The sequence below is a fragment of the Chrysochloris asiatica genome, unplaced genomic scaffold (assembly GCF_000296735.1).
Source record: "Chrysochloris asiatica unplaced genomic scaffold, ChrAsi1.0 scaffold00016, whole genome shotgun sequence".
In the NCBI taxonomy this organism is placed as follows: domain Eukaryota; kingdom Metazoa; phylum Chordata; class Mammalia; order Afrosoricida; family Chrysochloridae; genus Chrysochloris; species Chrysochloris asiatica.
Window position 1 is genome coordinate 3,047,437 of NW_006408534.1, and position 25,424 is coordinate 3,072,860.

At 39.2% G+C, this 25,424-nt stretch overlaps 1 protein-coding gene across 4 annotated transcripts in view; it reads right to left on the minus strand.

Moving 5' to 3' along the window:
* Positions 1–25,424, minus strand: part of LTBP1 (latent transforming growth factor beta binding protein 1) — a 636,211-nt gene that overhangs the window by 313,636 nt on the left and 297,151 nt on the right. For all 4 annotated transcript variants that reach the window (XM_006835152.1, XM_006835155.1, XM_006835154.1 and 1 more), the window contains 2 exons: positions 5,628–5,852; positions 3,120–3,394 (listed from right to left, as the gene is read on the minus strand). In XM_006835152.1, coding sequence (XP_006835215.1) covers positions 3,120–3,394; positions 5,628–5,852 — 500 coding nt within the window. The remainder of the gene's footprint in view (positions 1–3,119; positions 3,395–5,627; positions 5,853–25,424) is intronic.

Consider the following 25,424-nt stretch of genomic DNA (forward strand, 5'->3'; position numbering starts at 1 on the left):
AAAAAAAAAAAAAGAATAATAAAGGAAACTTTCATTCTAAAAAAAAAAGGTCAAATACCATTTGAGGACACTCATAAAAAATCAAGAGTAGGCTTACACACAGAAAGAAATATTCTTTGATGTTTCTACCAATAGGAGGAAGAGGCATAGAAAAGCACTGATCAGATAGTACGTAAGTGTTAAATATGGTGATGGTAAAAGCAATATACAACATAAGGAAATAATCACAACATGTCCAAGGTAAAGGATGACAATGAGAGGTATACAAGAATAAGGCCAACTACAGGAAATGATATAGCAAACAATTCTGTAACAGCAGTAATAATAAACAATTCATGGATAAATATATAGGCAAATATATGTGCTAAATAGGTGAGGGAAGCCAACCATATGGGAATACACCCATATACATATATAGGTATGGTTGAGAATATTTCTACATCCATATTTATAACTACTGCACAACTCATACAAATGGGATTCAAAGAGTCCATGGAAAAAAAATCACTATCATTTACATCCATTTTTCCACAAACTTTTTGAAGATCCTCTGTATGTAACACAGCACAAAAGGGGCATAAACATAAAACTACTTGACATCAGAACTGAATGACTTGACTTGAAAGCTAAGGACCATAGTTTCAGGGACACCTAGGTCAACTGACAAAATATAGTTTATAAAGATAATATTCTACATCTTAGTCTGGTCAGTAGCATCTGGGGTCTTAAAGCTTGCACAAGCAGTCCTCTAAGAAGCAACTTTTGTCTATTCCCAGCAGGGACCGAGGATAATGTTCTAAGGAGCACATTCTTCACAGATAACGATTGTTATATTACAACAGTCAACTACATCAAACCAAAAGGGGCTGTAACCGTTGCCTAAAAGAGTGGGGTGGGGATAGTGGGTGAATGGAAGTGGTAACACACAGAGGAAACAGAGTGCTAACACACTGCAGGCCTTGCAATCCATGTCATGGAACAATTTGTGTATGAATTACTGACTGTAAAACTAATTTGCTATCTAAACTTTCACCTAAAACAAAATAAAACATCACACACACAGAAAAAGGCACAACCCCTTCTCAAGGGATGTTCAAAGGATAGGAGGGGAACTAGAAGACAAAGCCAATGTCATTACTACATAATCCAAATGCAATGGCATCACAACGGTATACTGCGTTTGCTATGCACATTAGGAGTCCTGGTATGGTGCTGCATGGTAAGAACCGGACTGCTAGCCGAAAGGTCAGCAGTTCAACCCCACCAGCCACTCCTCAGAAACCTGATACAGGGTCACTATGAGTCAGAACCAACTTGATGAGATACAACAAAGATAACAACAATGCACATGTAATGATGAATTTAAAAGAAATCCTAGCCTTTTACTTTATGATTGCAAATATAGGCCTACAGTTCAAGGAAGTGGGTAGGGATGTTTCAGTGATAGAATTCAGGCCTTCCCTACAAGAGATGCAGGCTCAATTCCTGACCAATGCACAAGCACAGCCACCATCCATTCGTCAGTGGAGGCTTGTGTGTTGCTTGATATGAAGCTGAAGAGGTTTCAAAGAGCTTCCAGACTAACACAGACTTGTTGTTAAGTGCCGTCGAGTCAGTTCCGACCTATAGTGACCCTGTACAGGGTTTCCGAGGGTGTAAATCTTTACAGGAGTAGAAAGCCTCATCTTTCTCCCGTGGAGCAGCTAGTAGTTTCGAACCGCTGACCTTAAGGTTCGCAGCCTGATTCGTAGCCACTACGCTAAAGTAAAAAATGACAATCTACTTCTGGAAGGAACTCTGGCAGCATAGTGGTTACGAGTCAGTCTGCTAACCTCAAAGTCAGCAGTTCAAAATTACCAGCCACTTCATGGGAGAAAAGGAACTCTGGTGGCATAGTGGTTATGAATTGGGCTGCTAACCTCAAGGTCGGCAGTTTGAAACTACTAGATGTTCTGCAGGAGAAAGATGAGGCTTTCTGCTCCCGTAAAGATTTGCAGCTTCAGAAACCCTGTGCAGGGTTGCTATGAGTCGGAACCGACTCCACGGTACTTAACAACAACAACCATGGGAAAAAGATGAGGCTTTCCATTCCCATAAAGACTGACAGCCTGAGAAACCCTATGCAGGGTCACTATGAGTTGGAATGGACTCCATGACATACAGGCACCACCATCTACTTCTGGAAAATCAGTCAAAAACAAAAAACAAAAACAAAAAACACCATATGATTATGGTCTAATCTACTGGGCACCAATTCCACAGCAGTTGACAGCAACAAAAGCAAAGTTCATGTAAATACAATGAAATTTAAAATACACTTCAAACAACACATGCATTACCATTTGAGTTAAGAACTTTTATCAGAAAAAATCAAAGATGACATAAATCATAATTGCACAATGGGGTCAAACCTCAACTAACCTGTAAACAATTGTAAAAAGGCACAAATATTTTCAACCACTTTGCAGAATATATGCCATGTACTATGTCTCATGCCTGACACATGTTTTATGTAAAGATTATCCTAATAGAGCAAATACAAAAGAGGAATCACAAACTTCCAGCAACATTTCTGCAAGTTGACTATATAAATTTGTCCTATAGTTCAGGGGTCAACAACCTTTTCTCTGAAGTAAATACTATAAGATTTGTGTGCCATATGGTCTCTGTTTCAACTACTCAACTCTGCTTTGGTAGCATAAAATCAGCTACCTAAACCAAAACTCATGGCCAATGTGAATCGGTTCTGATTCAATGACTGCACAGGCCAATGTGAATCGGTTCTGATTCAATGACTGCACAGGACAGAGTAGAACTGCCTTGTGTGGAGGGTTTCCAGTCAGTATAGCTTTATGGACACAAACTGTCTCATCTTTTTTCTGTGGAGCAGATGGTAGGTTCAAACTGAAAAGCTAGCACCCGATGCTTAGCCCAGTGCATTACCAGGCTCCTAAAATCAGCCACAGATCATAAAAATGTGTGTCCCATTAAGACTTTATTTACAAAATCAGTTCCATGGTGCATAGCTTGCCAACCCTGTCTATAGAAGAGTATTGTTTTCACAAGTCTGATGAACATTATATCAGCATTAGTAAAATAGGCTAGTTAATGTTGCTTACCTGAGACCCAACGGTTTCCTGGAAGCACCGGCCCAGTTGTGTTTTGGCAGCCACAGGATAAACATGAGGAATGACCTGCTGGTGGGAGTATGTGGAATGTACTGTCTGGGTCTTCTGGACGGGGAGTCCTTGGTAGGAAATTTGGGACTGGCCTGGTTGAGTCTCTTTCACCTTCTGACCTGTTGAGCCATCAATTCTGGAAACCTGATGTATCTGGACTGAAGCCTCAGGAGGATGTTTCACGTGGATATTGACAATGTTGGGAGGAAATTTTACTAAAATAGATTGGCAGAAAAGCTTCATCAGTGAATGAGTAATTAACATCTAAATCATGATGTTTTAAACTGTAAGGTAATTGTGTGTGTGTCATATAAATGAGGGAAAGTATATACACATAACGATATATTTTCAAAGTATACCCTTTATATATATATTTTTTAGAATAAAAGTATACAGTCAAAATAAAAATTAATTCCAAATCAAATATATTAAAAAAAAAAAAACACTACATTTTTAAAAGATACTAAAACATCAGACAGTAATACATTCATGAGACAAAGAGACATCGTTCTTAAAGATCTGATGAAATTCATGTTGCTTTTGTTGTTGTAGGTGAATGTATTTAAGCCAGCTGCCTCTCAGCCTATTTTGGATTACAGAAGCCCATGGATATCAGAGTAGAACTGTGTTCCATAGGTTGTTTCCAATGGCTAGTTTTTAAAAAGCATGTTGTCAGGCCTTTCTTCCAAGGTACCTCTAGGTGACTGGAAGACTCCAACCTTTCAGTTAGTAACCAAGCACTTTAACTGTTTGCACCACCTGGGACTCCTATTGGGGGACACATTGTATCAGTAAATAGTAAAGGAGCCTTTAAGAACTTGGTCATTTTTGCATTTCCCAAAGTTTCTATCATAGAAGTTTCAGGATATATTTTTCTGCATCAAAGAGGAAGTCTAATTTCACAAAGCATTAATTCTCAGACCTTAAACAGCATATCTTGTAAGTTGTTTATGCCACTTGTGACACATATACACAAAAAGAACAAAGCATGCTACTTCCTGTGTGCAACAAGATGGACTTTCGACAGTTTTCAAACAAAATTTTATCTTCTGATGTAAAAATTTCAGGTTTAAAGGAATAAGAGCCAAAAAGATTGTGCATTTATTAAAAAAAAATGTGAGGTTTAAAAGAATGAATTAGTCATAGAGTGTCTGGGCTTCCAGTGATCTAGTTTATCTTCTTCTGAGGATGAAGGAGTCCTGATGTGGTACTGTGGGTTAACGCACTTGACTGCAAGGTTGGTTTGAATTGCAGTTCAAATTCACGAGCTGTTCCAAAGAAGCCTTATACAGGGTCACACCATGAGTCAGAACTGACAACAAGAAGGATGAACACCTTGAAGCTCAGTGAGGTTGAGTGGTTGTTTAGCACTAAAATCAAGCACTCTTCAATTGCAAAACATACTTATTATTCATCAGCAGGGACTACGTGAGCCTCTAATTTATTAACACTTAATGGACAGAACACTGTCTTAGTAACTCTTCAATTTCCCAGGCTGCACCAGAACAGAGGGGTCCTGCTGTGATTTAATGTGCTGGACTGCATGGTCGACAGTTCAAGCTCAACAACTGCTTGTCGGAAACTCTATACAGGGTTGTTATGGGTTGGAACCAACTCAACGGCACTTAACAACAACAACAAGCAGATCAGAAGGCGCTCTGGTAGCATAGTGGATTACAAGTTTGGCTGCTAACCTTAAGGTCAGCAGTTGGAAACTACCAGCTGCTCCATGGTAGAAAAATGAGTCTTTCTGCTCCTGTAAAGATTTACAGCCTCGGAAACCATACACAGTGTCGCTCTGAGTCAGAACTGACTCCATAGCACATGACCCACACCACCATTAGAACAGTCATTCACCTTTATTAGCTATCAGTAAAAAAGTCACCAGAGAAGTATGGACTCCTTTTTATTTTTTTATTTCTAGATAAGTCTTTATGACCATACACCTAGGTCCACATTCTGTCCTTACTGCCCTTTCTCCTTTCTACATTAACATAAACCCATCCACAGCCATTAAGTCAATTTTGACTCATAGCAACCCTGTATTACAGCAACCCTGTATACGGTTCTGACACTATAAATCTTTATGGAAGAGTAATCCTCATCTTTTCTCCCACAGAGTAGCTGGTGGGTTTGAAACACCAATCATGTGGATAGCAGTCTAGTGCTTATCTTACAGAATCATCAGGGCTCTTTAATACAAACCCTGTTGTTGTTGTTAAATGCCACTGAGTCAATTCTGACTATAGTGACCCTGTACAGGGTTTCCAAGAAGTAGCTGGTGGATCTGAATCACCGGCCTTGTGGTTTGTAGCCCAGTGTTTCTCTACAGCGCCACACCAGGAATTCAACATAAGCCCTAACCATCCGCAAATGCTTGACATCTATATGGGCTTGGCAGATTAGGCAAAGAATAAATAATGGGCAAAATGATAATAAAAGGCTTACCTTTGACTCCTTGCTGATTAGTCATGGTCAGAGGCAAAGTATGTGTAGAGTGGACGACATGTGTTCCCAGTGCCTGGCCTGACTGCTGAGAATGCTGATACAGCTTAGGCACACTAGACCCATGCACTGGGATCTGACAAAGCTTCCCAGTGAAGTTTGGAGGGCACTGGCATTTGTCCCTTGAACTACACTGGCCACCATTCATACATGGAAGATGGCAAATTACTGAAAAGGAACAAGAAAATGAAAAGAGTATGTGAGTTTCTCAGATGGTAAAGAAAGTCAACCAAAAAATGAAACAAAACGCCAGAATACAAAAAACAAAAACCCCACAGCCCACTACAAACATCCCACTGACTTAAAAAAAAAAAATTAGTAAACAAAGGCACAAACTATCGAAACAGTTTCTATTATTCAGTACCTTTATTTTCTCATCTTAAGTCACATAACTCTCCCAATTGCTTGTGATAGATCTCCTTCAGCAATGTAAACAAGAGTTCATGGAAAAAGAATCTATCCACTCCTCACTTATTAACATGGTTTGGCTACAAAAGCTACATCAGTATGTGAAAATCAGCATTGTGTGAAAATGAAAGATGATCACATCAGATCATACAATGCAGGATAACGATATCATTGTATACTAACCAACCATGACAAAGACTCATGGTTCACCCAAGTTGATATATAACCTTAAGCATCACATTCAGTATTACTCTCGGCATTTGTTACTTCCAGACATACATTGTTAATGTACAAAGTAGTAAGATAGTAGATTTTTTACTAAGCTCATAATGCCGGATAACGAGGTTACGTAAAGAGTAGGTATGTATATAAAGCAGCCATGCAAGACTACTGCCAGTCACAGCATCCTTTTACATATTTGTTGAAATCTAAAATTACTTATTTGCTTCTCTACCTAATTACAAGTTTATTAACTTTCTCCCCAGATTATAAACTCCATCTGCTATTAGCCTCTATATCTTGAGCACCTAGAACAATGTCTGACATACAGTGGGCATAAAGTAAGCATCTGAAGAAATGTTTCTTCAAGAAGAAACAAACAAATGAGAACAATAAACCAGTCATTCACTGTTCATCAGTTGAGAATTTCCTCTAAGTACAACACTGGAATAAAAGTACTAGCTCAAATAAAGAAGACACACTGTACAGGAATTTGCAATCTTGTTAAAGTGACGAGACCTTCAGTGAGATCTAGAAGATTTAGTGTGATTATTAGTTTAGAATTCAACTTACATATAACACCAAAAGAAGACATTTAAGAGGAGTAATTTAACTGTGGGAAAGTTCATAAGCAACTTCTTCATCACTAATGAATTCTTCCAATCAATATTCAAGACTGAATATTATCTACTTCCCTAGGTGGAAAAATAATAATAAAAGGGAAAAGGAAAAAAAATGAAACTTATCCTCTTCCTTCTGATACCACTCTTCATCCAGTGACCTTTAACCCAACCTGGGTGCCACTCTCGCTAACTACCTGTTCAAAGACAGTCAGTCTTCCTTTGATGCACCGAGCATACGTATCCTCATCATAGGGCACCCATTCTTCTCAGCCTCATTGCCTGTAAATCTCACCTCGTTCTTTACGAGCCTGCCACACTGCACTCTACTCAACTGTTCAGTGTGCTGTGCCCCCTCGCATCTCCAGAGCTCCACACAGGCTGTGTCCCTTGGCTGCTACACTCTTTATATCACTTGATTCACCTCACGGATCTAACGTCTATGGAGTTTTTCATTGTAGTCTCAACTTAAATCTCACTTCTTCCAGAAAGCATTCCCAGCTGCCCCTGATTTAGATTTGATGTCTCTCCTCTGTGTTTCATGGACTCTCATACCTCATACCTAAATGACATGCTGGGGCTAGAAAATATATTGAATGAATAAACAGATTTATGGCTACCAATGTGCCCAATAGCACTCTACTGCCATGAAAGATTAAATCCCTTCCTATTAGCAACTTAGACACTGACTGGGGAGACTGGGTATTAAATGATAACTGAAAATATAGACCAGCAAATAATTGACAATTGGACAATATAAAACATAATAAGTGCTGTGGGACTTTAGAGAGGAGAAACTTCATTTCTGAGAAGTCAGAGTAGACTAATTTAGGAGAAATCTTTGAAGCTGGATAAGATTCAAAAGTCACAAAGGAATATATTCCAGTAAAGCTAGACAGCAAGAAGGGGAGGCAAACATATTTGGGAGAGAATGAGTAAATGTGTCTTGTTGGAGCCTTGGGTCCGGAGGGGAGGGAATCAAGTAATAAACTGGGCTCGAATCAGCCCAGTGCTTAAGTACCTGATAAGGAGTCTTGAATTTATTTCATAAACAATAAGTTTCTTTGGACACTTCAAGAAGATTAAGCAAAATTAACAAAGTGTTCCAGGATGATTACTACAGTGAAGGCACGAGGATTAGCTGGAATGGAGAGTGACAAAAGTGAGAAAGTCACATAGGTGACTATTATAATAATTGAAATACACACTGAAAAGCACATATGTTAAGATGATGGCAACATGACTGGGAAAAACATGAAGCAATATAAAGATGGAAGAGGATCAATATAACTCAGAAATGGGATGTAAGAGGTAAGAGCAGGCCAAGGAACGGTGGTACCAGAAAGGAAGAAAAGAAAGGGAAAAGCCAGAAAACAATGACCAAGGTGACCACCCAGAAATGGTGCATAGGGCCTGACCTAACTATGTTGATCAATAACAACTGCCCCCGTGGGAGGGGGCCTGGAAAATGCTTTCATAGAGCCTGGGTTCCTCCCTGAAGCCCTGGGAAGTGGGGAGGGAAACAAAACCGAACTTAAGATTAGCGTCAAGAGACTTCATGTTTCCCATTTCAAGTCTGAAATCGATTAATAAATTATAACTTGGATACACTGGATAGCCTTAGTGTGGCATAGACAGGGACAAGGTAAGGGAGCCAGGCCATCATTTTAACCGTATAATAACATATAACTGAAATGCAGTCACTCTTCCCTTTTCACAGTCCTGATACGCACAAAATTCTATTTCCACGGTTTAGTTAAATAACACCAATCACCCAACAACATGGCTCAAATTTCAGTCGCCTGTCATATTAACTATGAGTAATTACACAAAATACAAACTTCACTACTAGCTTTTTGGTCCACACATCACTGGGAGATTTAAGTCTCATGAATAATGACCATTCACATCCCTTCTTTCACTGTCTAGCAGTGACAGGTCATGAAACATTTGCCATAGGGTTCATGCAAAGAAGATAGCTGTATTGCCTCTTTGCCTCCCAGTGATAAACCCACATGACATTTCACAAATGTAGATTGTTGTAGTTAAGTGCCGTTTAGTCGGCTCCTACCCATAGCGACCCTGTATATATATGGTTTCCGAGGAGCAGCTAGTGAACTTGAACTGCTGACCTTCTGTTCAAGCCAATTTTGCAGTCCAGCACATTAACCCACAGTGTCACACCAGGACTCCCAAAAGGGGGTGCTGATTTACAAATATTGAAGTGCAGCAAATAAGTGAAAAGTGATTAACACTAAAAATGAAATTGAAAAGTGGTTGTGATAAAAATATGAAGATGTCCCAGAGGATGTGACATGCAATGAACTCTCTCAATAATCTCACAATATTGAAAGCACAAATGATAAAATCTTGGGAGCTGATAAAAACTTACAAATAGAAAAATTCACCAAGGCATACAAAAGATGCTCACTCAGTATCGAAAATTATACAAAAAGAAAGTCAACACTGTTAAAACTAATCTTGGTAAGTCTTGTGCAAACAAATAAAACTTTAATTACCAATGTTTCTAATTAAAAGTCTTAAACACTTTTTCATTTACCTGTATATTTCCAGCCTACAGTAAGAAAGCTTTCATATTTTAACCCAAAATTATAAAGGTCATGGAATTTGCAATATTCTCATTGTTACAATCATTTTGCAAGGCATTTCAGCTTGTTCAATCTTGCTAAACTCTGATACAACCACCATGCTAAGTGAAGACGACCTATATTCTATATAAAAATAACTAAGTTTATGGTAGTTCTAAGACCAAAACGTCACATGCATAGCCATCTTTTTTTTTTTTTTTTAGCACCCAAAATAGATCCAATGGAGTCCTGGTGTGGCACTGTAGGATAAGAACTGGATCTCAAGGTTGATTTGAACCGCAGGGTGGCTGGTTCAAACTCAGCAGCCATTCCTCAGAAGCCCTATACAGAGTGGCTAAGAGTTGGAACCGACTAAATAACACGTAACAACAACAAATAACCAACTGACTCTTACAAGCAATTTCCAATATCAATAGTACACTTTGAAATCTAACTTGAACTTTCATTAGTTTTGTTTAAATCTACCTTTAAGTTCTCTGAGATAATGTACATATACTATCTCAGGGGCTGCACTAGAATACATGGATAAGCAACAGTCCCTGAATAGAACTCCAAGAACCCTATGTCTTTCTGGTAATAAAGGAAATGATTTCCGCTTGACTTTTTTCAATCAGTAAAAGGCCACTATTTATAACCTCTTATGAATGAGAAATAAAATAGCCGCATTTTCTAAAAATCTAAACGACAATATTGAATTATTTGCCTCAGCTCAGCAACTACCCATTGAGTCTTTTGTGGAAGATTATCCTTTTATAGCTAAATAGTCTTTTATATCAAAGAAAACAAATTTAAAATCAACCAACAGACTTAAGAATTCAACTATGAATAGTCTCTTTCAAAAGTTCATGCCATTCTCAAAACATCGCCTAGTGATGTATCGTCTGGGCTGCCAGTGTTCTATAAAACCTCCTCAGAACATAAAGAAGAAAAAGAATAACTTATCTTTAAGGCTGACTTGAGGAGCTTGTGGTATGCTGGTTTTAAGTCTAGCCATGGCACAAATATTTTAGAACACATAACTAGAAGGTGTAATGCGGAGTGCTCGCTGGGAAATTCCATAACCTTGTCAGCTTGACATTCTGCTGGCCACAGCCGTAATTCACTCTACTGCATCACATGGTCACCTGGGAACTATTACAAATAACAAGAAGTATGTGGGGCTTCAGCCTGCTTTTCCAAAAAGTATAATATCATGACAACCACTCAAAGTATCTCATGATTCTACTATAAAAGGTCAAAAGGAGCAAAGGACCCACGCTGGAACAACAAGTTGGAGGTTTAAAAATACGTCAAGTGTTTCAGTTGCATTCCACCATTCACTTTGGTCTGTAAAAACAACTAGCAGTAGTCAAGAAACTGGGCTAACAGAATAATACTCACACTCAACCAAAATAATGGAACTTAGTTTTTAAATGAATAGAGATTAATTGTGTACATGTAGGAGCAAACTGAATTTTCCAAAGCTGACATCTCTTTCTTTCCTTTTTTTGCTGTTAAGTGCAGTAGAGTTGGTTCTGACTCATAGCAACCCTGCATAGGGTTTCTGAGGAGAAGCTGGTGGGCTTAAACCACCAACTTTTTGTTTAGCAGTCCAGTGCTTATCCTACAGTGCCATGCCAGGACTCCTCCTGTTATTTTGTTGTTGTTGTTGTTTAATGCCATCAAGTTAATTCCAACCCATACCAATTATGTATGGGGTTTCTGAGAAGCAGCTGGTAAGCTTGAACCACTAACCTTGAAGTTCAAACAGCTTTGCAGTCTAGCACATTAACCCACAGTGCCACATCAGGACTCCCTGTTATTTTAAAGGACTAGAAAAAGACCTCAACGACTTGTCTCCAAAAAGGGATCTGAGAATGTTGTAAGTCAACTTTTCTGCAGCATCCTAGCCACTCTGCGCTTTCTGTGCCAACACAGAGACTGTTTCAAGTCATGTGGCTAGGGCAGAGCAGGCATAACAAATCTCTATCAGAAGAAAACCTACAGCTGTCATCTCACAGAACAGACATATACATGACTTTGATTCCAGTAGCTAAACTTTCCAACTTGCCTCTAATTAGAAGAATATTCCTTTAAAGATCTTCATCATTTTTTGTTGCTACCTTGGACTTGGTGAAGGGTTGAGGGAGAGTGGACTAGTATTTTTAAAGGGTAAATTCTATTCAGTCAGAAAGTAGGTTAATATTTTAGCTATAAAAATTTTCTGGATAACAAAATATGTCACTGCCTTAAGTTTTCTAGTGTTGCTCTAACAGACATACCACAAGTGATTGGTTTTAAAGAACAGAAATGTACCACAAGTGATTGGTTTTAAAGAACAGAAATGTACTTCTGACAGATCATATGGGAGACGTTAGAATTAGGGCACTGGTTCTAAGGGGAAGACATTCTCTCTGTCGACTAGGGGGGAAGACCCCACCTCAGCTTCTTTAAGCCCACTGTTCCTCATTTTCTTAGCTATCTTCAACTCCTTGGTAACATTTATTCCACTTGGCATCTGTCTTCCCCTGTTTGCACTTGCTGTCTCTATGGGCACACTGCTCTTTATATGACCCAAGTAATTAGGAGGCATCCTACACAGATATGGTCCATTAACATATCAAAGGAAACCCTATTCCCCAAAGGAATCACATCCACAGGTATAAGGGTGTAGAATCCAACACATAATTTAAGAGGATGCAATTCAATCCATAACAGTTATATAGTAATTAAATGCTGCAGCAAATCACTGCTCATTTTAAGATGTTATGACACTCTAGGAGTCCCTGGGTGGCATAAATGAGTAAGCACTGGGCTACTAACTGAAAGTTTGGTCATTTAAATCCATCCAGAGGCCCCTCAGAAATAAAGTGCAGTGAATTGCTTCCAAAAAGTCACAGCCTTGAAAACTGTGTGGAGCAGTTCTTTGTACACATGAGTTAGAAGAAATTCGACAACCCTAACAGCACATCACTCTAAAAAAGCTTTGTGTCTGCCTTTTAGCTCAGTATTCCTCAACCCGAAAAATGGAGCTGAAAGTCAAGATGGAGGTTAGAGGTTACCTTCTTCTAAAGGTCTAGCCTTACACATAGGAGTCCTAGTGTGGTACTGTAGTATAAGCACCATCTGTCACTCCTTGAAACCCTAAACAGGGGTGCTATGAGTCAGAACTAACACAATGGCATTTAACAATAACAAAAAAATTCTACACATGAGCCAAGAAAGGAAGTATGAAGTCTGGTAACCATTTTACTAAAATTAAATTGGTCATTTTGTTGTTGTTGCTTTACAATTTTTGTGCTCAAAAACTGCCTACACTCAATTCTTGACTTTCTGACTATTAAGTACTGCTGATTCACTAGTTCCACCACAAACATGTCCACAAAGGTGAAATTTAAGCTAAACCTAAAAGGATGAGGCTTCAGTGATGTGACACGTGGGAGGAAGACTGTTTGCAGAAGAAGGAATAAATAATAGGATGGAAAATCTTGAGGTAAGATATGGTTTGGAAAGGTCCAGAAACTTAAATTAACCTATTATGGCAGGCAGACAGGAGGTGCCTCAGGAGAAGGTGAGAAAAGCTGAGTTTGAGGGACAGACAAAGGCACAACCCCTGTCTCTTCCCATAAGGCAGCTTATAAAAAAAGATCCAGTGAAACAGAAAAACAGAAATTAGTAAGCTAAAAATTAGAACCAGGAAAGAGGTCTTCTCATAGGAAAGGTGACCAGGGAAAATAAAGACATTAGACATGAACTATAAATTTGATTTTGAAGTCATGGGCCATAATGTTGTATTTCTCAATGAATATTCAGTTAGATTCAGGCTAAACTTCAGGAAATTTTTATTCATAACACATTAAACATAAAGATACACTTCAGGTACGAGCGGCGTCCTGATGTGGCATTGTGAGATAATGGGCTGAACCGCAAGGTCAGTTTGAACCACAAAGCTGGCGATTCAAGCTCACCAGCCAGTCCTTGGAAACCCTATACAGGCTCACTATGAGTCAGGACCTACTCCATGGCACCTGAAAACAACAACAAGGTAAGAGTATGTTTCATATGTGAAAGAAACTGGTCATGCCATAAGTGCAAGCTAAATGTAAAGTGCCAAAAGAAATCTAGGGAGCACAGGAAAAATGCTTAAAGAGTTTAAAACGTATCCACCAAAGAGAGCGTCTCTTTGTTTTACCTGCTTTGAAAATTAATAAGACCACTTTCATTCTCCGTATCCTATTAAATACTATGGACACTAAGTTAACATTAAAGGGAATGCAGATTCAACAAATATAAAAAATCAACCTAAATACAAACAAAATTCCACAAGTAGCACCATTTTTTTAAGACTTAGAGACATTAGCAAATACTTTTTTTTTTCCAACTTAATTTCTTTTTTATTTTATTTGTAAAGCCATAAGGAAATAGGTTATCTTAATACTTTTTTTTTTTTTAATTTAAGGTTTTTATTGTGGATTGAGTGAAAGTTTACAGGGCACATCATCAGTTTCACATTCAACAATTCATATAACTTGTTTCATTACATTGATTATAATCCCCTCCATATACCATCAGTTAAAAGTATTTCTCTTTATCCACTTTAGCTTTTTTATAAAAAACACACAAACAAAAAAACCCACTCAGGCATATATAATAAATTACATCTCCAAAGGGCACATTCTGCAAGTCTGCTCCTGGCCACCAGTTCTTAGTCCTTCTCTTCTTAGTTGATGAATCTGGAGTCCTCCATGCCCCCATCTCTACCTCCATCTCTGGTGCTGCTGCTAATCCAACAGATATGAAACTTTATCACACACAGACACACACACACATACTAGAGCTCCCAATTTTCCATGGCTCTATTCATCATCATAACCCTGTTTATGACTTTCTGCTCACTAAGCATCAATCTTTCCATAAATACGATCTACTGGATCTAATTTTACACGTCACTTAACTAAGAAACTCCATATAATTAACATCAAATTTCATTCCACACCTCTTCACCCAAAGTTGTCACTATTGTCACCCTCTCTTCTTGTTGTCAGGGGCCATCAAGTCGGTTCTGACTCAGAAAACCCTATGTCAACAAAATAAAACACTGCCCATTCATTCCTCTGTCATCCTCATAATCGTCCCTGTGTTTGAACTCATTGTTGCAGTCAGGCGCTGTGTCATTCATCTCAGTGAGGGTCTCCCTCTTTGTCCCTGACCCTCACTATCTCTTAGTACTGAACAAACCTTGGGACTTGGTTACCATGTGTTGTTTACTGATACAGTTGTGAGGATTTTTGTTTTCTTTATGTTGAGGTATAATTCAGACATTAATAACGGAAGACTGCAGTAAAATCCTTTGACACCATTTGAGGGAAAAAAAAACACAAACTGCTGCTGTCTAGTTGATTTTGAATAATAATGATGTCATGTTTATCACAGTAGAACTGAGATCCATAGATTATTCCATGGCTAATCTTTCAGACGGAGATCACTACGCTTTCCCAAGGAGTCTATGGTTGAAAGTGACCCTGTAGTGTTTCTGTTAGCAGCCATGCCTCTTATACCTAGGTATTCCATTCTAGTAGTACAGCCAATCCAAATTCTTTCAACTTTAAAGCCTGTCCTAAATATGTTCTTTTTTAAAAATAAGTTTTCCTTCACACACAAAAAGTGGGGGGGATGGTGAATAATAAAGCAAAAAAAAGTCTAGTGCAATGTGTCATTTGAGTCATCTAATATTTCTGACACGACTCATTTGTCAGCTGTCATATTGTGGTGGCTTGTGTGTTGTTGTGATGCTGGAAACTATGTCACTGGTATTTTGAACACCAACAGGATCACCCATGATGGACAGGCTTAAACAGATCACCCATAATGGGAAGGTTTTAGCAGAGCTTCCAGACTAAGACAGACTAGGAAAAGGGAAATGTCCTTAAAGATTGGTGTTGGTTATGTGCCGTAGAGTCAGTTCCAACTCACAGCGACCATGTGCCGGGTTTCCGAGGCTGTATGACTTTATGGGAGCAGAAAGCCTTATCTTTCTCCTGCAGAACAGCTGGTAGTTTCAAACTGCTTACCTTAAGATTCACAGCCAGAGAGGGAGAGGGGCTGTGTGCTGACGACCAGGGTGCAGGCTTAAAGTATATACAATTTGGTTGGTTGATAATGCATGGAGGGGATTGTAACCATGCAATGAAATGATATACGATAGAATGAATGTAAAACTAATGTTCTCCCATGTAAATTATCACACAGTTCAAAATAAAACATTTAAGAAAAAAAAAAAAATGAAAGTCGAGGCTTGAATTTTTTCTTCAGTTTTCCCAGCTTGAGAAATGTTGAACGTGTTCTTCCTTTTGGGTTTCTGACTCCGGATATTTGAACATTTTGTTGTAATATTTGGCTTTATCTTCTTGAGCTGATCTTTGAAAATTTCTGTTCAGCTCTTGTACATCCTCATTTCTTCCATTTGCTTTAGTATCTCTATGCTGGAGAGCAAGTTTCAGTGTTTCTTCCGACATTCATTTTGACTTTTTCCTTCTTTCTTGTCTTCTTAATGACTTTTTGCTTTCTTCATGTATTATGTTCTTGATGTCATCCCACAACTCTTCTGGTCTTCCGTCTTTAGTGCTTAATGTTATCAAATCTGTTCTTCAAATGATCTCTAAATTCAGGTGGGATATATTCTAGTTCATAATTTAGTCATATTCATCTATAACTGCACTAACTGGTCAAGAGCCAATACCAAAAGCTATACAACAGAGCAGCAAGTACAACCAACATAAGGTAAATTCACTCTAAATTGAACGGTATGAAGAGTGGACAGAAAAGCTCATCTCCTGATCACACCCACTAGGAGGCAATTGGTGAGTGCTTAAGAATATACCAATATACATTCATCAACTTAAAATTCTTATACAAAGAAAACTACAAAACACTACTACAAAAAAAAAAAACAAAAAAAAACACCCTACTACAAGAAACCAAAAGAGATCTACAAAAATGGAAGAATGTACCATGCTCCTGGATAGGAAGACTTAGCATTGTGAAAATGTCAATACTGCCCAAAGCAATTTACACATACAATGCAATCCTAATCCAGATTCCAACAACATTCTTTAAAGAGATGGAAAAAACAATTACAAACTTTATATAGAAAGGAAAGAGACCCAGGGTAAGCAAAGCACTGCTTAAGAAGAAGAATAAGGTTGGAGGCCTCTTACTTCCCAACTTCAAAATTTACTACACGGCTACAGTGGTCAAAAGAGCTTGGTACTGGTACAATGAAAGATATATAGATCAATGGAACTGAACCGAGAATCCAGAAATTAACCCATCTACATACAGCCAACTGATTTTTGACAAAATACCTAAATATATCACATGGGGAGGTGATAGTCTCTTCAACAGATAGTACTGGCAGAACTGGAAAGTGATATGTAAAAGACTGAAACAAGACCTTCACCTCACACCTTATATAAAAACCAACTCAATATGGATTAAAGACCTAAATGTGAATCCCAGAATTATGAAGGCCATCAATGAAAAAACAGGGACAAATGTGAGGGCACTAATTCTGGGAATACACAGACTACAAAACATTCTGAAAACGGCACAAACAAAAGTAGACAAAATAAATGAGTGGGACATACTAAAAATTAAACAATCATGTGTATCAAAAGACTTCACCAGAAGAGTAAAAAGGGAACCCACAGAATGGGAAAAAAATTTTGCGATGACACATCAGACAAGGGATTTATTTCTAAAATATATAGGAAACTATAACACCTCTATAAGAAAAAGACGACCCAATTAAAAAGTGGGCACAGGACATGAACAGACACTTCACCAAGGAGGAGATCCAGGCAGCCAATAAACATAAGAAGAAATGTTCAAGATCATTGGCCATTAGGGAAATGCAAATCAAAATAACAATGAGATATCTATCATCTCACACCAGCAACAACAGTAATGATTAAAAATCTAGAAGAAAATAAATGCAGGCAAGGATGCGGAGAAATTGGGACACTCCTGCATTGCTGGTGGGATTGCAAATTGGCCCAGCCTCTCTGGAAAGCAATATGGCATGGCCTTAGATGGTTGGAAATAGAAATACCTTATGATCCAGCAATTCCTCTACTTGGTAGCTACCCATAAGAACTATGAGCCATAACACGAGTAGATATAAGCACGCCAATTTCATAGCAGCTCTATTTACAATAGCAAAAAGATAGAGACAAAGTGCCATCAACTGAAGAATCGATAAACTGTGGTACATACACACAATGGAATATTATGCTACCTTGAAGAATAACAAGGAAGCTGCGAGCCACCATATAACATGGATGAACCTTGAGGACATTATATTGTGTCACAAAAGGAGAAATACCGCATAGGACCACTACTGTAAAAGACTAAGAAAAAGAACCCATACTAAAGGGGGGTGGATTCTTTGCTGGTTGCTGGGATTTGGGGTGGGTGGGGGCAATATACAAGAAGGGGGAGGGGAATGGAAGAACAAAGCATACAGTGAAAACAATTAGGCAGGTTTGCATGGGTTACGTGGGACAAAAGTAAAGAATGATGTATGAACAACCTTGGAACAACAGGGCTCTGGTATACAGGGATTGAGACATGGTTGGAATGGGGAAAGGGGGGGGCATAATGTTAAGATGCTTGGCTGTCTTTTGAATCTTGGTTTCCCTGGCATACCATTAGAAAATAGACACTGGAGGGGAAGAGAAAGGAATAGCCAGAAATAGAAAGTTTGTAAGTCTGTCTTCTACCTATAACTGATTGTTGTTAAGTGCCATCGAGTCAGTTCCAACCCATAGCGACCCTGAACAGGGTTTCTGAGACTGTTAAGTCTTTGCAGAAGCAGAAAGCCTCATCCTTCTCCCGCCGAGCAGGTGGTAGTTTCGAACTGCTGACTTTGCAGTTCGGAGCCCAATTCATAACCACTACGCTACCTCGGAAACCCTGTACTGGGTCGCTACGGGTCGGAACCGACTCGATGGCACTTAACAACAACAACAAACGCTACCAGAGCTGAATGGAATACCTAAAATGGGGTTACAACATGCCCTGTGAAGGAGGCTTCCTGCGGAGCCTCTGCATTACATAAGACTATAGGTGGAACCCTCAACAACATCTAGAATGTTCAGAGGTGGGAAATTTCCACTTGAAAGGACAAGCAGACCAGGCTGCAGTCACTAGAAGAACAGAAGATACTTTTTTTTTTTTTTTTAAAGAAAGACTGACAGGAAAAATACAAAACAATAACAGCAGTCTGACTGATTACTATAAGAACAAGCAAGTTGCTCACCCAGGAGACATCAAGGCAAGTGGTTGGGTCCCCTCAGAGTAAACCCCCTTCCAAGACTAAGACTCAACGGGAATACACACTCTGATTGGTGACCACGCTCATCACCCATAAGGGTAAGTGAGCGAAAAACAGCAATGAAGCTGCAAGCTAAGCCCTACAAAGTTCAACAGACTCCATTGAACCTGGGTGGAGACCTGGTTGGCCAGCAGTATGGCAAGACCTGGGGATTCTTGGGCCCAGAGTCAGTGACTCAGCCACAGAGGACTAGAGTGGAGAGTGAAGCATCCAGCTGATAAGAGAGGGCTTATGCACAAGAACACCCACACTTGCAAATAATACCCACTTGACTTGGCTTCAATGACTAGACAATCAGAGGTCAACTAGAATAATAAAGAAGAGAAAAAAAAGAATAATCTGATACAATTTGATGAACTTGACCTAAACCTATGGATGCAGTAGCTCAAAACAGGGAACAAATCTTTACAGCAAGGATCATTCCCATATACAGAGTAGACAGGGATGGGCAACTTGGACACTGGCTACCCAAAGTGAGGGGGATACAAAGGCAAGAAGTGACTGGCTTACAAGCTTTCAAGAGGGAACCTAGATCCAGAGGGCATGGAGGAAGGCAGAATCTCCACTGAGTAGTATCAATCTGTCTAGGTGGGGCTGATGAAAGGAGATGCGGATAGGTCTCTTGTGATACAATAGTAAATAATTGTTATCAGGACTGATTGTGAGGGTTGGAAATGTAAAGGTAGACATTTTGTAACAAGGAGGAAAGTAAAAAACTTTAGGAGCGGAGGTCCCTAGCACCATCAATGGAGAAGAGCGCAAAGTTGGACCCTATCCAGAGAAGCAGTGATGCCAGAGATAGAGGCAGAGACAATGATGTGGAAAGATGGAGCAGCTGGGGACTTTAGACCCAGAGAGGAAAGGGGCTCTGTGCCGACAACCGGGGAGCAGGCTTGTAGGGTATATCCTTTGGTAGGTTGATGATGCATGTAGGGGATTGTAACCATGGCAATGAAACGATACATGATAGGATGAATGTAAAACTAATGTTCTCCCATGTAAACTATCACATAATTCACAACAAAACATTAAAAAAAAAAATATTAAAGCAAATGAAATTGAAAACACAATACACCAAAACCTTTGGTACACAGCAAAAAGCAGTGCTGAAAGGGAAATTTACAGTAATAAATACACATCAAAAAAGAAAGAAAGAACCAAAATCAATACATTAATATACTTCCAACAATTAGAAAAAGGCCTGCAAAGTCAGCCTACAAACACAGAAGAAAAGAAATAATAAAGATTAGAACAAAAATAAATGAATTACAAAACAGAAAAACAACAGAAAGAATCAACAAATTAAGAAGCTGGTTCACTGAAAGGATTAATAAAATTGACCAACCATTGGTGAATCAAACCAAAAAAAAAAGGGGAGAAGACACAAAAAACATGCATAAGATACGATATATGTGCCGTCACATCAGAACCAAAGGAAATAAAAAGGCTAACAACAAAATACTAATAAAAACTTCTATCCCAATAAATTCAAAAATCTGAAAGAAATGAGTAAATTTTTAGAAAAACACAAACTACCTCAACTTATACAGAGTGAAGCAGAATACTTGAACAGACCTATAACAAAAGAAGAAATTTATGTAGTCTTTAAAAAACTCCCAACAAAGAAAAGTTCAGGCCCAGATGGCTTTACTGGTGAATTTTACCAAACATTCAGAGAAGACTTGACACCAATTTACTAAAACTATTCCAAAATACAGAACAATGAAGAAAACTCCCCCAATGCATCTTATAAAGTGAGCATAACCCTCATACCAAAACCAGGTAAGGACATCACTAAAAAAGAAAATGATAGACCACTATCCCTCATGAGGAGTCCTGGTGTTATGCTGTGGGTTAATGCATCAGACTGCAAAGTTGTCTGAACTGCAAGGTTGGTGGTTCAAGCTCACCAGTTACTCCTTGGAAACCCTATCCTGGGTTGCTAAGGGTCGGAATCCACTTAACAGCACTTCACAACAACACAACAACATTCCTCATGAACATAGATGCAAAACTTCTCAACAAAATCCTAGGCAAGAGAATTCAAAGAAATATAAAAAAATAATACATCCTGGCCAAGTGAAATACATACCACGGCTGCAAGAATGGTTCAACAGTAGAAAAACAATCAATGTAATCCACCATAAAAAGAAAAAAAAAAGAACCACATAATCAAATCAATGGATACAGAAAAGGCATTTGAAAAAAGCCAATACCCATTCTTGATAAAATTGCTCAACAAAGTAAGAATTGAAGGGAAATGCCTCAAAAAAATTAAGAGCATATATACAAAATCAACATCCACCATCACTCTCAACAGAGAGAAACTGAAGGCATTACCTTTGTGAACAGGAAACGGGCAAGGATTTCTTTTATCACCACTCCTATTCAATATTGGTAGCATAGTGGTTACGAATCGGACTGTGAACCGCAAGGTCAGCTGTTCGAAACTACCAGCTGTTCCGCGGGAGAAAGATGAGGCTTTCTGCTCCTGTAAAGATTTACAGCCTCGGAAACCCTGTACAGGGTCGTTATGAGTCGGAACCGACTCCACGGCACTTAACAACAGCAATTCAATATTGTATTGGAAGTCTTAGCCAGAGATTTAAGTCAAGAAAGGGAAATTAAAGACATCCAAATTGGGAAGGAAGAAGTAAAAATCTATTTGCAGATGATACAATCCTATATATAGAAAATCCCAAAGACTCAGGAAGAAAATTATTGGAACTAATTAGAAGATTCAGCCAAGTGACAGAATATGAGATCAATACACAAAACTCAGTCGGATTCCTCTACACCAGGGGTGGAGGATGTCCAACCACGGAGCCTATAAGGGCCATGAAATTATTTGGTCTAGACATGCCAAGGCATCTACAGTTCCAGTCATCATATTGTTGTTGTTGTTGTTATGTGCCGCGGAGTCAGTTCTGACTCATAGCGACCCTGTACAGGGTTTCCAAGGCTGTAAATTTTCATAAGAGAAAAAGTCTCATCTTTCTCCCGCAGAACAGCTGGTAGTTTCGAACTGCTGACCTTGTGATTCCCAGCCCAATTTGTACTGACTACGCTACCAGAGCTCCTTAGTCATCACATTGTTGTTGTTGTTAAGTGCCAGTGAGTCGGTTCCGACCCACAGCGACCCTGACCAGGGTTTCCAAGGCTGTAAATCTTTACGGGAGCAGAAAGCCTCATCTTTCTCCCGCGGAGCTGCAAGTAGTTTCGAACTACTGACCTTAAGGTTCACAGCCCGATTCGTAACCACTACGCTACCAGAGCTCCTTAGTCATCACATTGTTGTTGTTGTTGTTAAGTGCCGTCGAGTCGGTTCCGACCCATAGCGACCCTGTACAGGGTTTCCGAGGGTGTAAATCCTTACGGGAGTAGAAAGCCTCATCTTTCTCCCGTGGAGCGGCTGGTAGTTTCGAACCGCTGACCTTAAGGTTCACAGCCCGATTCGTAACCACTACGCTACCAGAGCTCCTTTAGTAGTCATCACATTAGGGGTGAGTTAATTAAATGTTTGACCAAATACAGCAGGCTCATTTTTAAGTTGGTAATTTTGTATGGTCTGCAAGTGATGTTTTCAATTTTGGCATAAAAAGGTTCCCCACACCTTCTCTACTCTAATAAAGACAGCTCTATAAAGGAAATTAATAAAATAATACCATTTACAATAGACACCCAAAGGATGAAACACTTAAGAATAAATAGTATCAGAGAAACAAAAGACCTATGTAAGAAGTGAGTGGAGATGCACAAGAACACCCATACTTGCAGATAATATCCACGTAATCAGGCTTCAATGGCTAGATAATCAAAACTCAACTAGAGGAAGAAAGAAGAGGGAAAAAAATTTAAAAATTCATTGTAATTTGATGAACTTGACCTACACTTATGGATGTAGTAACTCAAGAGAGGGAACAAATCTTTACAGCAAGAATCATTCCCACCCCTCAGTACACAGGGATGACAGGGATGGGCAACTTGGACATTGGCTACCCAAAATGGGGAGGCTACAAAAGCACAAAGTGACATGCTTATAAGTTTTCAAGAGGGAGCCTAGTTCCAGACAGGGTAGGGGAAGGCAGCATCTCCACTGAATTGTTTCCAGCATGTCAGGATGGGGGCTAATGAAATAGATGGGAATTAAGACTCTTGCAGTTCAATAGTGAATAATTGCTATCAGGACTGACTGTGAGTGTTGCAAATGTAAAGGTAGACATTTTTGTAACAAAAGGAGGGGAGGGGTTGATCTTGCAGTCCAGGAGTGGAGGACCCTGAGACCATCAAGGGAGAAGATCAGAGTGCAAGACCCTATCCAGAGAAGCAGTGATGCCAGAGATGGTTGCAGAGATGATGATGTGGAGAGATGGAGCAGCTGGGGACTCTGGACACAGGGAGGGAGAGAGTCTGTGTGCTGACAGCCCGGGGGCAGACTTACAGGGTGTACCCTTTGGTTGCTTGATGATGAATGGAGGGTACTGTAATTGCAATGAAACAAAATACGATAGGGTGAATGTAAAGCTAATGTTAAAAAAAAAAATTATTGGGAAAATTCCATTATCTTCCAATTGCATTTTTCCAAAGCAATCTACAGATAAGGTACAATCCCAATCCAGATTCCAACAACATTAAAGAGAGAGAAAAAAATTATCATGAAGTTTATACGAAAAGGAGAGACTTCGGATAAGCAAAACACTGTTTAAGAAGAAGAATAAAATTGGAGGCCTCTCATTCATTAATCTCAAAATTTACTACACAGCCACAGTGATCAAAATAGCCTGGTGGCAGTGATGGTTATGTGCCATGGAGTCGGTTCAGACTCCCAGCGATTCTCTACAGGGTTTCCGAGGTTGTAAATCTTTACGGGAGCAGAAAACCTCATCTTTCTCCCGCAGAACAGCTGGTGGTTTCGAACTGCTGACCTTGCGGTTCGCAGTCCTATTCGTAACCACTATGCTATAGGAGCTCTGGTAGCGTAGTGGTTACGAATCGGGCTGCGAACCTTAGGGTCAGCGGTTCGAAACTACCAGCCGCTCCGCGGGAGAAAGATGAGGCTTTCTACTCCCGTAAAGATTTACACCCTCGGAAACCCTGTACAGGGTCGCTATGGGTCGGACCCGACTCGATGGCACTTAACAACAACAACAACAACAACATGCTATAGAGCTCCTTCAAAATTGCCTGGTACTGATAAAATGAAAGACACATAGATCAATGGAACAGAATAGATAACCCAGAAGTAAATCCATTCACATACAGACAACTGATCTTTGACAAAGATTCAAAACACATTAAATGGGGAAGAGATAGTCTCTTCAACAACTGGTGCTGGCAAAACTGGAAATCTATTTGCAAAAGAATGAAAAAAGACCAATTTTCACACCATATACTAAAACAAACCCAACATGGATTAAAGACCTAAATATAAAACCTAGAACTATAAAGATTATCAATGAAAAAAGGGAAAAACTTAGGGTCTCTAATATGTAGCAATAATATATACACTATCAAACAATGTAAAAAAACACACAAACAAAAGAAGATAAAATAGATGACTGGTACTTCCTAAAAATTAGAAATTTATGTGTATCAAAAGATTTCACCAAAAAAGTAAAAAGGGAGCCCAAAAGGGAGTCCACAGACCAAGAAAAAAATTTTTTTTGCAATAACGTATCAGACAAGGGACTAAATCTTTCAAATCTATAGGAAAAGACAAATAACCCAACTAAGAAATGGGCACAGGACCAAATAAACATATAAAGAAATGTTCATGATAATCAACCACTCTCGTTAAGTTGGTTCTGACTCATAGTGACTCTTTATAGGGTTTCCAAGGAGTGGCTGGTGAGGTTTGAACTGCCTACTTTGCAGTTCGAACCTACTTTTGCAGTCCAGCAATGATACTCTTTGTTCCATGTTCTCTTCTGAATCTGGCTTGAGACTCTGACAGTACTTTGTCAATGCCTTTACATTCTCTTTAGCAAAATTTTACTTGCATGCAATATTAATGACATTATCCAATGATTTCTTCATTCCATTGGGTCACGTGGTTTTGAAATGATACAAATATGGTACTCTTCCAATCAGTTAGCAAGTAGCTGTCTTCCAAATCTCTTGGTATAGATAAACAAATACCTCCAATCCTGTATCCATTTGTTGAAAGATTTCAATCTGCATTCCATCAATTTCCAGAGACTTGTTCTTGGCCAGTGTCTTCAGTGCACCTTGGATGACTTCTTTCAGTATCATTGGCTATTGATCATATGTCGCCTGTTGAAATGGTTGAACACTGACCATTTCTTTTTGATACAGTGACTTTGTGTATTCCTTCCATTTCGTTTGATACCTTCAGCAATGTTCAATATGTGGTCCATGTTGTTGTTGTTAAGTGCAGTAGAGTTGATTCTAACCCTTAGCGACCCTGTATAGGGTTTCCAAGGAGCAGCTGGTGAGCTTGAACTACCGACCTTGCAGTTCAAATGGCTTTGCAGTCTGATGGCACACCAGG